The 16,178-nt window shown below is 45.3% G+C and overlaps 1 protein-coding gene across 1 annotated transcript in view; it reads left to right on the top strand.

The window, feature by feature from the left end:
• The window catches only part of AMDHD1 (amidohydrolase domain containing 1), a 104,420-nt gene extending 97,694 nt beyond the window's left edge, over positions 1 to 6,726 (top strand). The window contains exon 9 of the mRNA XM_078675839.1: positions 6,389 to 6,726. Coding sequence (XP_078531965.1) covers positions 6,389 to 6,494 — 106 coding nt within the window. The 3' untranslated portion in view covers positions 6,495 to 6,726. The remainder of the gene's footprint in view (positions 1 to 6,388) is intronic.
• Positions 6,727 to 16,178: the final 9,452 nt, after the last annotated feature.

Here is a 16,178-nt window from a genome sequence, read left to right as displayed (position 1 = left end):
CAGAGGGCAGCGTGGTGAGGGCTGGAGGCCTGGGTTGAGGTCAGAGGAACACGTGTGCCAGAAGTGAGGCCCTAGGAAGAGCTGAGGGCAAAGGGGTAAGAGCTGAGGGCAGAGGGGTAAGAGCTGAGAGTACAGGGGTAAGAAGTGAGTGGGGGCCCGGGGTGAGATCAGATGGCAGAGGATTCAGAGCGGAGGGCACCTGCGAGGGTAGAGAGCAACGCGGCAAGGGACGAATGCTCTGCTTGAGGTCAGAGGGCGGTACGGGGCAAGAGTTGATGACCAAGGGGTAAGAGCGCTATGTAGGAGCCGGGCACTGGTCAGAGCTGAGGGCACAAAAGGGGGTGGAGCAGATGGACGCGGGGATGACCAAGGGGTAAGAACGCTATGTTGGAGCCGGGCACCGGCACAGTAGCTTGCCCCACCTACAACGCCCTGCTTCGTGCGATGATTGGCTCAACGGCCTTACTTAAGTACGAAGCAACCACTGCTACTAAAAATACCCCCATAAAAAAACACGTAATTTGCCAATATAACAATCAGCACTGCTCAAAGACGTAACAAGCGCAGATAAAACAGTCCTGCATTATTATACTTTCACTCTAGAAATACAAGCTGCGAAAACTAAGCTAAACTAAACCAACAACCCGAAAAACATACCTCTCAAACCACGTCCCGTTAAAAGCCCGAGACTCGCAGAAAGATACCACCAACAACGTTCAACCCAGATGAACCACCTTGGTGGGGAAACGGGTGGAGGGCCTAAAAGGGAAACGGTGAGGAACTAGAAGCAAAAACTCCGCAAGGGTGAGTAGGTAACGCCAAGAAGGGACAAAGGGGGTAAGAGATCAACAAGGGGGCGGGGCACATAAAGCGAGAGTTTAGGCTGTCGGGAGGAGGCATGAGCTCATGGTGAAAACAGAACAATGGGGTATTCACAGATGTGTAACGTCACACTACTCACCCACTAGCCCCTCAAGTGCGCCCCGTGAACACCAACTTGACCCACCCTTACCTGCTCCTTCTCTCTTCTCTTCCGCTCTGAGTTCTACGTGTCTATGCGCAGCTCCGATGGCGTCCTGTGACCTCACAGTAGCTTACCCCACCTACAACGCCCTGCTTCACGCGATGATTGACTCAACAGCCTTGTAGTAGTATTGTTATAATTACTACTGCGAATGTTAGTATCTGCAGCAGCTGTACTATGATAGTAGTAGAGGTACACATAATAACAAGAGTGAATAAAAGCACGGGAGGATGCCAGGGGCGTCTCAGAGTATACCAGACTCGGCGGTACTCCTTTTGCATACGGACTTGCGTGCATTGTGTCACGCATGCATGTCCCAAGAGACCTGAGGCTGCCCCGCTCAGTGCCATCCAGGGCGGGCCCCCCACACCGCCTCCAAGGCCCTGTGACCTGGGGATGTCCTGAACCCTCACTATCATAATGTGTTCTCTGAACCTGCGAGACGTTTGGTAAGAAAACCTGCCCTGTCCCTGCCTCTTGAGGCCATGTGAGGGAAATGACAGAAGCATCCCTACATGAAATTGTAAATTGATACTTGTATAGCGCACTACTCACCCGCAAGGGCCTCAAGGCGCTTGTACGAATACCGCTGTGGAACCCATCCTGGCTTTCCCTGTGAGGTGTCCACTCCTGGGCACCCCCAAGGTGGAGGCCAGGCATCCTTGGCGTTGTGGGGCCGTTGTGGAGATTAAGCAAGCTATTGCCCAGAGTTGCAGAGTGGGACTCCATGATTGGAATAGGCACCGAGGCGAGAATGATCAGGTCCGTGGAATTTTTGAGCCCAAGACCCGCCGAGGCGGGGAATTGAACCCTGGTCCCGGGCTAGACCTCTGCATCAGGGTCTGCCGCTCTAACCATTGAGCCACACTTCTCCACTTAGACTCTAAAATCCATTCTGCCGTGTCGGAAAACTGATGCATTTACTGCACTATGCCCATCCGTGCTCCTTTCACTGAACGAGGCAGGGAGGGCCCAGGGTGCTGCTCGGGCACCGTGCCCACCCACCCGTGCTCCTTGAGAAGGGCTCTCCCCAGAAAAGGGGTGCTCCCCGGGTAAGGGGCGGGCCACTATTGCCCTACTGTAGCAACTATGCAGCCGTAGGCCGTGCTCGTCTGCACCGTTCCTGCTCCGTGCCCATCCATGCCCCTCTCTGGGACAAGCTTCACTGAGAAGGGAGTGGGGTCACAGCACCTCCACCTACCTGAAGCATCCGGGGACCCTGACTACAGAAAGTAGCAATTTGCAGTGGGTCAGTCTGCTCGTCGTGCTCTGTGCCCATTTACTGGACAGTCTTCCCCGAGAAAGAGGACACACAGCAGCTCAAAAACAGAAGAGGCGCTCAACCCCCGCCCCCTGCTTTCGGCCCGGCATCATAAGTAAATGTGTCCACCCCTCATCGTGTTCACAACCCGGAGGGGACGGGTCGGCCCCGTTAGCAGATTTCCGGTGGTGATGGATTGAAAATGAACCTCCCCCGTCTTTATTTGCATTATCTCCAGGGATGCGGTGTATGTACAGACGGCCCGAGTCCTGCTTTCTGAAAGGAAATGGTTAGTAAACGAGTGCTCGCTTCCATTTGCCTATTTTCGTTTGGAAGGATACTTTCCAAAAGCTCCAGCTACGGCAAATAATCTGCTTTGGAGTTTTGCAGCTCACCAATGAGAGAACCAACAATCTTGAAGAAAGACTACAACAAGAAAACGGCAAGAAAAGCGAACACTCGCCAATGCCCCCGATCGAACTCGCGACCCGCCCGCCCCATCTCCATGAAAAAATGGCGGCCGCAAACATCTTGAAGAGAAAAAAAAAAGGAAACACCCACACTGGGCCCACCTCTTCATGACGGCAAAAAAGGGGCAGAGCTTAAAAAAAAACACGGGAACGCCCACGAATCTGCTCCGAGAATGATTGCCACATCTCTCTTCCAATGGCTAGCCTCCATTTATGGAGCTAGCCAATGGAAGAGAGAGGCGGGTTAAAGCACCATACTGGAGATCAAAATTTCTCGCCTGCACGACACTGCTTGCGCAGTGAACGCCAGGCTTCGACCTAAAGATGCAATACCTATTTGGGTTAGTGTGACCTAACAAAGAAATAAAAGCCAAAAACTATTTCACTTGGTGGCCTTGTAGATGTTTCCCTAAGTAAATTTAGTTAAGATTAAAATCTTAAATTCCTATCTCCATTGAGGAAAAAGCTATACAATTGACTTATTTCCTGCTTAGGTTGTATAATCTGATTTGAAAATGATATCAGATGTATGTTAACTTCAGCAGAAAACCAACTTTATAAAAATATACTTTAAGCTGCTTGAGCCAAAACTGGCCTAAAACCTGTTCTGCCGCTCATCACTCCTCCAGAGCTGGAATAAACATCATTAGCTAAAAGTTAACGGGCCTGGCTCAGAGCACAATGGCCTGCCCCTAGCCCAGGAAGGGTCCATGGATGTTAACAGATGAACGCTTAGCTGGGATTGCCTATCTGGGTGTGGGTGTGGACTGGAACAGTTGGCAGTAAAAAGGTTCCCTTTAGGACTACATCATTTAACTTGGTATGCCAAGGAGGGCATATCCTGTTATTTTCCAGAACCCACCTAGACAGCCTAGTTTCAGTATCAGTAGGAAGGAAAATCAGTTTTGACCAAGTCTGAGGATAGCTCAACTGAACTGGGGATGAAAGAACTGTGTTGCAAAAGGGGCACCTGGGTAATTGTACAGTAATGCAAAGATGAAGTGCTGCAAAAGTAGGTGGGGCTGTGAGAAAATGGTCAGGACTGGGTAGTTGAATGTTGCCTATCATTCGCCAGTGCACATGATAAATCTGGCACCTCAGCCACCACCAATACCTCAGAACATTGATCCACCTGGGAAGGCTCCTTCCAAAGAAGACCCTTCTAGAAAAAGAATATCACACAAGGCCTTCTCACTCTTTTGGCACACAGGGACGAGAACTGTTCACCAATGTTTAGGCCTGGCAAAAGGTTTAGTTTGCCAGGTCACAATGGCATTTTAAAATAAACTACACACACAGTCTGAAACGGCAGACCTGAGACATGTTGCAAAAGCCTACTTCAGTAGGTAGCACAAAAAGTGCTGCAGGCCCAGTAGTAGCATTTTATTTAAAGGCCCTGGGTACATGTAGCACTACTTTACGAGGGACTTATGAGTAAATTTATTAAGCCAATTGTGTAGAAGTCAATTTACCATGTTTAAAGGAGTGAGACTAAGCACTTTAGAACTGGTTAGCAGTGGTTAAGTGCACAGAGTCCACAAAGCCAACAAAAACGGGTTGAGAAAACAGGAGGGCGAAGGCAAAATGTTTAGGTAGGACCCTGCAGAGAGAGCCTAGTCCAACAAAAGGTGAAACTTTGTACTGGGTATGGTGCCATCTATCACCCCTCAAAGCGCCTTCGCTGGCTATAAAATTCAGATTTCTCCCACTTGAGCTTTTTGGGCCAAAACCAATGGCTTTAGTGGGAGCTCAAATATGATGTATCCAATTTCAAGGGACCCTCACCCGCCACAGCCTTTGACATTGCCCACATGGAAAATGTTACCTTCCATAAAAAAGACTAAGTAAGAAGTTAAACCTTTGGATGGGACAACACACCTACTGTATCTGACGTCCGCTTCAACACAGTCACCCTGAAATTGCACTGTGGTCCCGGTCAGCAGTTAACAGGGATTTTTGAGGGTGATTTTCTATTGCTTGGTCCTTTTTGCCCTAAACCCTATAAATCATATCTCTGATGATCCTGATGTCTTTTTGCTCATTAAATGTTTCTTTTTTTGTAAATTGGTCTGGAAATTTTAAGTGTTGTTTTCTGAACTTTACAATTGCTCCTACTGCTTGAAGTTATCAAGTATTTAGAGATTGCCTGCACCTTGATCCATAGCTGTCCAGACTTGAGCAGAGATTCTCTCAGAAGAATGTTTTGGCTTGACTAGATTTATTGAGTTGGAAGGGGTATCCCACCCCACGTTAAACTCTATTTCTGACACTCAGCATGTCACGAAAACTATGCTTACCATTTGTTGAAGTTCGACCACAATTCACATGGCAGTCTTATAGGAGGCAAACTCTACCAGTTTTGTTGGTGCCCCAGTTACATTGGGTTGCTGCCTCACCACAATCTTTACCAGACTAACCACCATTTCAGGGTGAACCTGACAGGGGGCACAAAGGTGCTTCAGCAGTGGGGTGTCCACCATGGATGTATCCCCAAGAAGGACACAACAAATGATAGCGGTGTGACCCGAGTCTATTTTTTTATGATTTTATTTTACCACCTTGTCTAATTTAAGCTGTTGGTCCCTAGACAGACCACACCTCGTGATTATCTATACTCTATTGATTGTTTATTGTCTTGGTTAAAAGAAGGAATAGCTTGTCAGTTGAGTTTATTAACTTCCTGGCAGGAAAATTAAATGAGCATTTCAACAATAAACAACTGTTCAGTAAATGTATACAGAAAATGGCCTTTTCTCAGTAAGATGAATTAAAGCATATTTTGGTTCATTCTAATTTTGAAATTTGCGGTTATATTTTTCCAGATAAGTTACTTTGATAATCAGGTTTCATGTGTATGGGGAGAGGGAAAGTGAAAAATATAGCTCAGGGTTTATAATCTTGAATGTGCTAAACTCATAAACCATCCATGTGATTATGGGCCTGATTACAAGTTTGGCAGCCTTGCAGTGGGCTGCCACACCAGCGCCCCTCTGCGAGACTGCCCTACCCATAGTCCGACCACCCTCTGGATTCAGAGTTGAATCTGGTGCGGGCGGTCCTGCTGCGGCAGTTCCTTTCTAAGGCTCAAAGGAGAGCCATAGAAAGGCAGCGCAGTGGGTGCGCTGCAGAACGTTCCTGCACAGGGAGAAATGCTCCATGTAATGCATTTCTTACTGTGCAGGGACTGGGGGTGTAAACATGCGGGGGGCACACCATGTGCCCCCCTGCATGCACCTCCTTGCACAGAGGTACAAGAGGCTCTTTAAGACCCCCTCCCTCCCGAGTTGCCACAGTGCCACCCTTCCCATGGCAGGCTCACCGCCGTTGATAGGATCACAGTAAGGCAGCTCGTAATATGCTCTGCAATGCTGCATCAGTAACCCCAGCATGTTGCCGCCTCAGACCACTGCACTACCGCCCGGGATCCATAATGTTCAGCGGACCTGTGGTGGCCTGACCACCGCACTCGAAATACGGCAGGCAGTCCGCCACCACACGTTCAAACTCTTAATTGAGGACTTTGTATTTTGACTTTAACAACATTAACTGAGACATTTGTAGAAAGAGAGCATTGAGTATGTCAATTCAGTGTATAGTTACTCTGCCTATTTATTTTTCTTATTTATTTTTCAGATGGGAACATCTTATTTACCAGTTTGGTGGTCATCAAGAAATAATTGAATTTGTGATTGTCAAAGGGAAAGTAATCTATGAGAATGAACGAGTTCTGGGCTACTAAATAGCTTCTGATATAAGACCTTGCAATATCGCAAACTACCAACAATATTATAAATAATGTTAAAAAAGCTAAATATATTAAAAATACAAATTTGCGAATGCCAATATCATTTACAAATGGTTAAATGCAGGAATTGCCGTCATTCCAATGCAAACACACCTTGTATTCAAAATCATGTCAAACATTTATAATGCTACGTTATAAAAAAAAATCAAATAAACATTGTAGTAAACATGCAATATCTAGTCTCTTTGTCTTACAAAATAATGTACGCTTTTACTGTAAAATGAAAACCAGATTGTGTGAGAACTGTGAGACATTAGTTGTAACTGTCCGCATATTGCAAAAGCGTCCATAAACTGTCCGTTTTGGAAATGGAGTCCCACACAATAGCAGGTTAACGTAGCACACCAGGAAGAACAATCTGATTCGAACTGCAAATGCATTTCAGCTCCCAAAGGTGCTTGAGACAAAGCTATACAGTTATGCCCTTATTCACATTGCGATTTACAGGGAAAAAGGTCTGTGTGTGAACACATCCACGTCACACACTTACTTCACTTTATAGCAACACGGAGCAGGCATGGCTGGTCCATTGGGGCTGAGAGGCCTCACCCCTCCCCTTTTTGCCCCTCATGAACAGTGTCTGTCAGGCTGAACAAAGGTCAGCCTGACCCACACTGTTAATTTTTAGGTCAGGCAGTCAGAAGTCAGGCATGCGCTAATGTGCAGGCTCCTGGCTGCCTGAGCTGAACTTTGCTGGGCTGAGGAAGTCACAGCTGCGCGTGATGTCCTCAGCGCAGCAAAAGTCCCTGGGGTAGCGTCACTGATTGTCTCTCACCTGTGCGCTTCAGTTTTAAGCCCTGAAGTGCTCAAGGTCCAGTGTCAATCAGTGACACTTCTTCACAGAGTGGGGTGCGGTCAGCAGTCTCACTGACCCCATCCCACTCTGTTATTACGTTGGGACTGCTGCCTCCCAGGTCAGCCAATGAGGGAAGGCAGCAGTCCCAAGCCTCCTGGAACCTCCGAGGCAGAGCTGACTGCCGGTAAGTGTGTGCTTTTCTTTTAAATTAATGTTAGGTGCATGCGTGCATGTAGGTATGAATGTTTGGTGAAGAGTGTTGTGAACGGATGTGCTTTGTGTGTGTGCATTGCTGTGAGTGTTGTGTATGTGTGCATTTTGCATTGCATTCAAGGCATCGCAATTTGCGATGCCTTAAATGCAATCACAATTTGCAATTTTTGCATTTGGGATGATGCATCAGAGATGCAAAAATAAAGGTCGCAAAGGGGCAGATTCTGAGAATCTTCCTGTTTGCGATCGGTTTTTCCTTTGATGAATGCGCCCCTAAGTGTCTACAATGGGGTAAAAAAGATACAATGGGCAGATTTCCCTCCCCAGGGTTAATAAAACATCTCTTATAGGGACCCTGCTTATAGTTATGACGTCGCACACCTGGGTCACCTAGGGGAGACCTTTGGGGTATCTAACATGTAAACATAATGTAGATTATCGCTCTTAAAGTTTCCATAGCACCAAGGATAGGTTTGCACTGAGTGTACGTTTTAAAAGCAGTGCTGCAGAGCATTGCTGCTTTTACAATGACCTCAGGCACTCAGCAGTGCACGCATGCAAGTGCAAAAAAAGGCTGCTGGCCACTAAACTTCCATGTCCTATTATATACTAGGGTTTTATAGGTAGTTTCAGTCCTCCTGCCCCATTATCTACCAGGAACTTAAAGGGTAGGTCATGCTAATTTTAAGTGTACCCTAATGCATAGTGTACCCTGTACATGTGAGTGTTTAAACATAATACTGGCCCTGCCTAGCAGTGTCCAGGGCACTCTCAGAGTCCGAAAACTATCATCCAGGGGTTTCAAATGGGGCACAAAGTGGCAGGACACTGCAAACAGGGCCTGATTCCTCACACAACTGCCCCACCCAGAGGACTGCCCAAGAGATTCAGCCCACACCGACGAGAGTCTCCGTGGTCTGTCAGGTGAGGGAGAAAGTGCAGGGATCAGTCTGAACCATTGCAGGGCCTACTCTGCCGTATATCCTCCTGCTAATGTCAGTTCCCCTGGGAATCTGACTCATCTCTACAGTAGCAGGACCCATTTCAAACCTAAACTTCTCATCTGTTCCATTTTCTTCATCCCACTTTAGATGGGATAGTGAGTTGGCCCCCTCTTCTATCTCGAACTGTGCTAGGGCAACACCTAGCTTACCCACTGGGGCTACCCAACTCATGAGCAACTTCACCATGACCAACATGGGTCAATGATCCTAACTTGCTCTGGACCATGAGGTTCACCTCCCATGCCACGGACAGTGTTGCCATGAAGGCCAGCACCCAGCAGAGGCTACTGACAGCTGTCAGTGTCCAGAACCACAGCCTACGCTCTCGACCGGCAGGTGGTTGAGCTGGCTTAGGGCCAACTGTGATCTCCTGGCACCTCTCTTGCTGTTTAGAGTGGGGAGCTACCACATCCTATGGCAGACACCCTCGTTCCACTATCCCTTCTGCCAGGGCAGTGGGGGGAGAGACCCTCCTCCTTGACAGCTGCCTGACTGCTCAGGACTTTAGGTCAGGTGAAGCCTCACCAGTGCTAACTCTGGTTTTCTCCCTTACTGGGACTTAGGACCCTTGGTCCATTGGAACTCTCTTGAAGAGTGGCTTATCTTTCCTCTTTTGGGGAACGCCATGGGTAACCACCCCACATGGGACCACACCAACCTCTGGGAGGCCATTGCCCAGGAGACAATCTAAGGGAAGGTCTGCACTGACTACCACCTTATACCAGCTAAGGGTACCCTCCCTACTCTAGGGGGGACTAAGGCTGCAGGTTTGGTAGTGACCTCACCTGTGGCAATGCTTACTCCCCTTGTCTCTCCTGGCACATACATGTCTGGGAATACAAAACTGTCACTAACTACAGGGTGACTGGCACAGGTGTCTTGCAGGCCTATGGCAGGGATCCCATTCACCTGAATGAAGCTAAAGTGCCCACTCCCACCTTCTGGGATCACCAGCGTACCCTCTGCCCCTGTCTCCCAACAAAATGCTAGGAGGATCTCCTCATCGGAAGAAGACTCCTCCATGGTCACACTGGACAGCCCACTGCTAACCACCCTCTCGGAACAGGCGGGGTCAACCCTGAAATGCCCTGACTGCTGGCAGTCGAAACACACCCTGTTAATGACAATTAACCCATCAAAACGCTTCAGAAACGGCATTACCTTAAACGATACTGCACTAGACACAGTTGAGTCTTTTGACTATTTGGGAATCCGGGTCTCCAAAGGTATGAAATGGGGTTCCCACTTTGCCAAAATGCTCCTAAGTCACAAGCGGGTGTCTGGTGCCATCGTAAGAGAACGACATCTCTCTGTAAGTAGGCCTGTTGCCCTGGCCCTCGCGGTCTATGACGGCAAAGTGTTACCTTCGACCCTATATGGGGCCGAACTTTGGGGCTTTGAAAACACCAGCGAACTGGCCAGATCTGAAAACACATTTTTTAGAGATCTTGTCTTCCTTCCAATTTCCACCCCGTTGAAGCCCTTATATTATGATATGGGAAGAAGTTCCATCCAGGACATTGCACGCCTCCATCCCCTAGTCTTCTGGGCACGCATAAGAAGGACCTCAGAGTTGTCCAATTATGCTGCTGCCCTCAGCGAGTTAATAACAGCTGATACAGGGAACAGGATTACATGGATCACTAATCTCAGGCAGCTTCTAACTGACATAGGATTTAGGGAGGCTTGGGCCAGCTAGATTCCACCATCCAAGCAGGACCTAAAAAGAGCCTGTTGGCAATGGGTGCAGGCAGAAGAGACATGCAATCCTAGAATGGGGAAACTCACTGAGGTCTTTTGTTAACATAAATCCATCCGAAAATTAGAACCCTATCTTGATTTTGTTCAATCACCTAGGGATAGGGCGCTCTACCTGAAGATGAGATTGGGGACCCTCCTGCTCAATGAGGTGACAGTGATAGAGCGCGCAGGTCACCCGACTATAATTTTACCATATGCACATTGGGCCCATAAATTTCAATTTACCATATTTATTAATCGGGTAACCTTACACTCTACTACCAGTAACCCTGTTCCTTCCTATTGTATTTGCTAATGTACCCAACTTACCATTCCACTGCTACGGGTACCTAATGACCACAATGGATCAGGGAGCTAGCTGTAAAAGAAAGGCAAACACAAAAATACAACCATTATTTACTCTATTTGCACTCATAATAACCACAAACTCGGGAAGTTTTAAAAACCTTTATCTAAAATTCGACAGTTTCATTAAGCATAAGGTTTACAGCCAATAAACTGTCAATAACTAAAACTATAAAGAGCACGTATCCATATAAGAAATAAATCAGACCAACCATTTAGGACTCTAAAGGAAGGTAAGAACAGGGAACATGCTAGTACGAATTTTCAGGAGTTTAGACTAGTCATGGAGTGACTAAAGGACGGGGAAAAATAAGGAACATGCTAGAATGTACCCCTTCAAAAGTGGCACAGTACGAGAATTTAGTCCGTCTATAGAGACTCAAAAGTAACATGTGACTATAGGAAGGGTAAAAGTGGAACACGCTAATATTTCAGAGCAATCACTTCATTTAGCTAAAGGAAGGTAAAGAAAAGGGAACATCTATATTTCATAAGCTGTATGGATAGGGAACAATTGGAACATGCTAGTATAACAACTATAAGGTATGACTTTTTCATTTATCAGTGCAAAGAAAGCATGGAAAATCAATATGCAAGATCACGTCTTTATTAAAGCAAAGAAAAGAATGAAAGATGCAGAATAGATTTCCCAGCACTATATTTACCTAGAACGGTGTGAAGACCAAACCTGGCCACGGGTCAGTTAAGGACAGGAGAAACCCCAAGGAAGGACAGTCGCCAGTAGGCCAGCAGGTGCAGAATGGACACCCCAGGACAGGACAGGAAAACCAGATTAGGATCAGGACAGGACCATCAAGGAAAGGACCAGCACCCGCAGTTCGGTAGCAACGCCTGCGCTACACCCTCTCTGCAGCTATCATTCAGAACCCCGATTGGGTTATCAAATTCTCCAGCAAAGTGCTCCGCCAGCCCTTAAGGTTCTTAAAACCCCCGCTTGGGTCTGTGGAAATTACGGACTGAGTGCTCCGCAGCTCTCTGTATCAGTCACCTATTGAGTGCGTTGGGTCAGTGACAGGTCAGCTATTGGGACAAGTCGGACAATTTCTCTAGCTAAACCTAGGCTAGTTATACTGTTTTCGGGTCAGTGTACCACCCCCCAAATGTTGCAAGTGTAAGAATCCCCAATTTCGATTGGTCCTCAAGTAGGACAGGTCAACACACCAACCTGGATAAACTTCTACAAGTCCCAATTTGCATCTTTTGGGACCGCCTATTGAATTTGGAGTTCCCAGGGTATGTGCTCTTCTCCTGACAATGGACAGTACAATTTTATATACAAATGTTTCAAGTGCGGTACAGTTCAGCTTCGTCCTGCTGGGTCGCAGGTCATTTCTCATGAGCATCTTGACTGTGGCTGCCAGCTGGCTGAGTTCCACTGGTAGAAGGTTTTCTTCCCTCTGCCAGGATGACAAGCGCAGTAGGGACTTCTAAGATGGGGTTTTGAATCCCTCCCAGGCCCAAGTATTACGATACATGAAAAGTAAATAAAAACAATTTAGAACATAAAAATAAATGAATACACTGTATACCAGGAATCCCTATATGACTCCCCTTACTTTATACTAACTATAGCATTAAGATTAGTGCAAGACAAACAGAAATGCAGAAAGCGGCAGTGCAAGCTTCAGCGTGTGAGAACACAAAGCGGCCATCTTAAGTCGAGTGCGCAAGCGCAAAGATTCCTACCAGAACTGCGAGTACGTCACGTGATTATTACCAATGCATGCGCAGAAGAAAACCCTGCCAAGTAGCGGCCATTTTAGTGGCAAGCGTATTAGGGTTAATAAACACATAGGCAAGCATCACTAGGATACCCAAAAGGTCAGAATAAATGGGAAATTAGTAAGACAAACATGTTGGTTATATTTTATTAATGTTATTCGAGGTTCTTGAATACAAGCAAGACTCTTTACGTGCGAATTCTTGCTCCATCAATCCCCTCTTTGATATTTTATATCATCACAAATCAGTAGAACCAGATGCCAACTTTTCACAGTTTGCCCAATTCAATTTCTTCAAACATTCGGTTCAATTTCTCTTTTGTCTCTTTATTAGGGTGAGAATTTTTCACCCTTTTATAAATCTGATTGTTCATTTCTTCTAATTCAAGTTCATCCACATTTCTCTTTACCCCTCTCTGGTTCACAGTATACTGTTTCTGGTGCTTTCGACATTTACAACAGATGAATATGAAGAATACTACTAAACCTATTCCTGCAATTGGCATTAGTACTTTAATCAGAAAACTTTTACCTAAATTAGTAAACCAATGACCTATGGCGGAAAGACCATCAGTAAGTCTCATCCAGGCACTGTCAGCCTCCAGTGGTTTGAGTTCTTTTGCCAAATTAGTAATGTTCCTTACATACCTTTGGATTTCCACACTTTTATCAGGTATGTAAGTGCAACTATGTTGCGCTTTCAACATTCTGCAGACTCCGCCCTCTTTTGCCAATAGGGTATCAGGCGCAAGTCTGTTCTGTAAAACCATTGATCTGACCGCAACCATTTCGGTATTTACCATCAGGAAACCTCCAGCAGTGTCAGTAGATAACCGATCTACTACTGTTGACAATTTGAAAATTTTGTGTGAGTTCAGAACCACTCCCTCTGCAGGTATTATTGCGCTAAAAATATCTCCTACAATTTCACCAGCACTTTCTCTTTTATTGCGTACTAATTGGTTAGTTTCTTCATTGCTTTCAGTGATTTTCCCCACATGGTATATCTTTGGGAAGACAATACCAAAATAACAACTCCCGTACCAATGGTCGGGCAATTTGAAGTAAGCCTTGTTCCCACAAATAAAATAAATTCCAGGAAACACAGGCTCTGTCCCATCTTTGAAACCCCAACCTCCAATTACCTTGTAATTATGATCGCATTCACTGGAACCAATGAAAATATTGTTATAATAACTAGTCATTTCTCTTTTAAGACAGAGTTTCCACTTCTTTTCAAAATCCAGAAGCATCGCAGCATTAGCTCCACCATTTGGGGTGCTCCCTATACTCTCTGTCCATTTAGGAACTTTATGGTTCTTGTCTTTGGCTTTCTTTTGGAAACTCTCTCTTCTCTTCTCTACCATGTCCAGAAATTCCTTTTCCTTTTCATGTAAAGAACAGGTCAGGTTATTTTTATGTGCATCATCTATATTAATTTTTCCTACAGTTAGAAAATAATCACTCAATTCAATTCAATTCATGAAGCTTTATTCGGTACAAAAGAATTGACCATAAAAGCACACATAAAAGATACATACATAAATCATTGAAAATTTAAAATAGGTTACAATACGATACAGACCAATATACTAAAATATCATTCTTTTACGTACACTGATAGATTTAATTAAAAACGTGGCAGTATAAAAACAAATGTCAGCAGATTTCATGTTAAAAATAAGACTCATTGTCTCATCCACTGTACGTACCCCATATTTAACAAATAAAGGTTTAAGGTACAAAATTCGATAATTCAGGTACAATTTACATATGAGTAAAAAGTGCAGGGTGCTCTGTTTTGATATACCATCACACTGGCACGGTCCTTTAGGATGTTGCTTTGTTAGGCAAAGACACCAACTCATGTACGATTCCAAACCTAAGTCTGGTTAGGACGAACTTACGCGAAGACCTCGTTACCAACACAAGGTACGGTGGAAAGCCTTCAGTAAGGGAGTATTTACTACAAAAGGAAACAGTCGTCATGGACCGACATGTATAAGCCCTCATCTTTGCCCTATTATCCAAAAAGGTTGTTTTCAGTTCTGTTTTTGATATATCCAGTGCAGCCCTAGGGTCGGCCAGAACATCGAGATTGAATATTTGTGAATAGCAATCAGAGACATATTTTATCCATGGGATTTTTCTATACATGTCCAGTGAGAGACAATCTTCAATTATAGATCTGTTTAAGGTCTTTTCGTCCTGGAGCCATATAGAACGCCATAACATTAGTGGTCGTAAGGCTAAAAGATCATTCAGGTGATTAATGTCTAGTTCCCGATGGGTCAATGCAGTGGCGGCCGATGAGGGCAGACATAAAAGCTTTTTTTAAAAAAGAATTTTCCTCAAGCTGCAATTTATACACACAACTATGACCCCAAATAGCCGCCCCATATAATGCGATACTGGCGCATCTCGCTTGATAAATTAGCAGCATGTCTCTTGTTCGTCTATCCCCAATTTTTGCTGCAAATTTAAAAATACCATGGGCACTTTTCGCCATTTTATTACTGACATTATTAAATTCATCAGACCACTTCCTATCATGGGAAAAAGTTATTCCAAGATAACAAAGGGAAGCGACAGATTGCACCTTATTACCGTCAATGAAAAAGGCAGTAGGTTTCTTATTTTTTGCCCCACAGGTCATTATATGCGTCCTATCCTTATTGATGAGTAGTTTCCTGTCCCTAATAAACAGAGAAAATCTATCCATCAATCTTTGTAGCCCCAAAGGGGTCCTGGAAAGAAGCACGGCGTCATCAGCATATAATAACACCCGCAGTGATACGCCTTTTTGGCTGGTAGCATCTGCTTGAACACCTTTTAAAATCCCATCAATTTCATTGATAAATAAAATAAACAATAATGGAGCTAAAACACAGCCTTGTCTTATGCCGCGTCGTATGCTAAATTTAGGGGTACATTCTCCCTTTGTTCCAAAACGCACACAAGTTTGCAGTTTTTGGTACAACCTAGCAAGGAAGAAAAAAATACCCTCTGGGGCGCCCATCCGCAACAAAGTAGGCCATAAAATTCCATGATCTGTGGTAAATAAATAAATAATACCTCTATTTTTGACTGGACATAACAATAACAGATAGCTCAATAAATAAGAGTCAAGATTCGAGGTAGTAGGAGTTTGCAGGTTTTAATACAGCATAAAGGACATGAACAGGACAACCTGCACGGGCAAGATCTGGGATGGCTAGCCAACGGGGGGGCCCCGACAGCTGTCGGGCAGGAGCTGGAATGAGCGCGCTAGCTTTTAATAACAGTACACAAGTATATATAGTTAAAACAATTGCATTACAGTACATACAGTAGGCGTAACAGTGGGTGGGGCTTGTAACAGTCGCGAAAGATAAGGGTGAAAGTAGGTGTAACAAGAGGCGTGTACATAGACATGTGATGTAAACGTAACGGAATATGTCACAAATGGGGCGGAAACATGGAGGGGGCTACCTAAGGAGCCGGGACCTCTAACCTAGTGGTGCGCGCAAGCTGGCAATGACGTGTTACTAGGGAGAAGCTGGGGGCTATGACTTCTGAGCTAGAAGGAGAGACTAAATTCTGGAGAGTCAGAGCGACATGTACCTAAACACTATCTAGTATCTGATGTTTAGAGAACATGTTGATAGAATCCAAAAGTTATCAGGGTAAAGGCTAACAGACACTAAGACTGGTGCATGCATTATTCTACATGTAGTGTGTGTTGAGGAATATTAAATGACCATAAATACAGTATTTC

Source organism: Lissotriton helveticus, chromosome 1_1, assembly GCF_964261635.1.
Source record: "Lissotriton helveticus chromosome 1_1, aLisHel1.1, whole genome shotgun sequence".
Lineage (NCBI taxonomy): Eukaryota > Metazoa > Chordata > Amphibia > Caudata > Salamandridae > Lissotriton > Lissotriton helveticus.
This window is presented reverse-complemented; position numbering and strand designations above follow the sequence as displayed.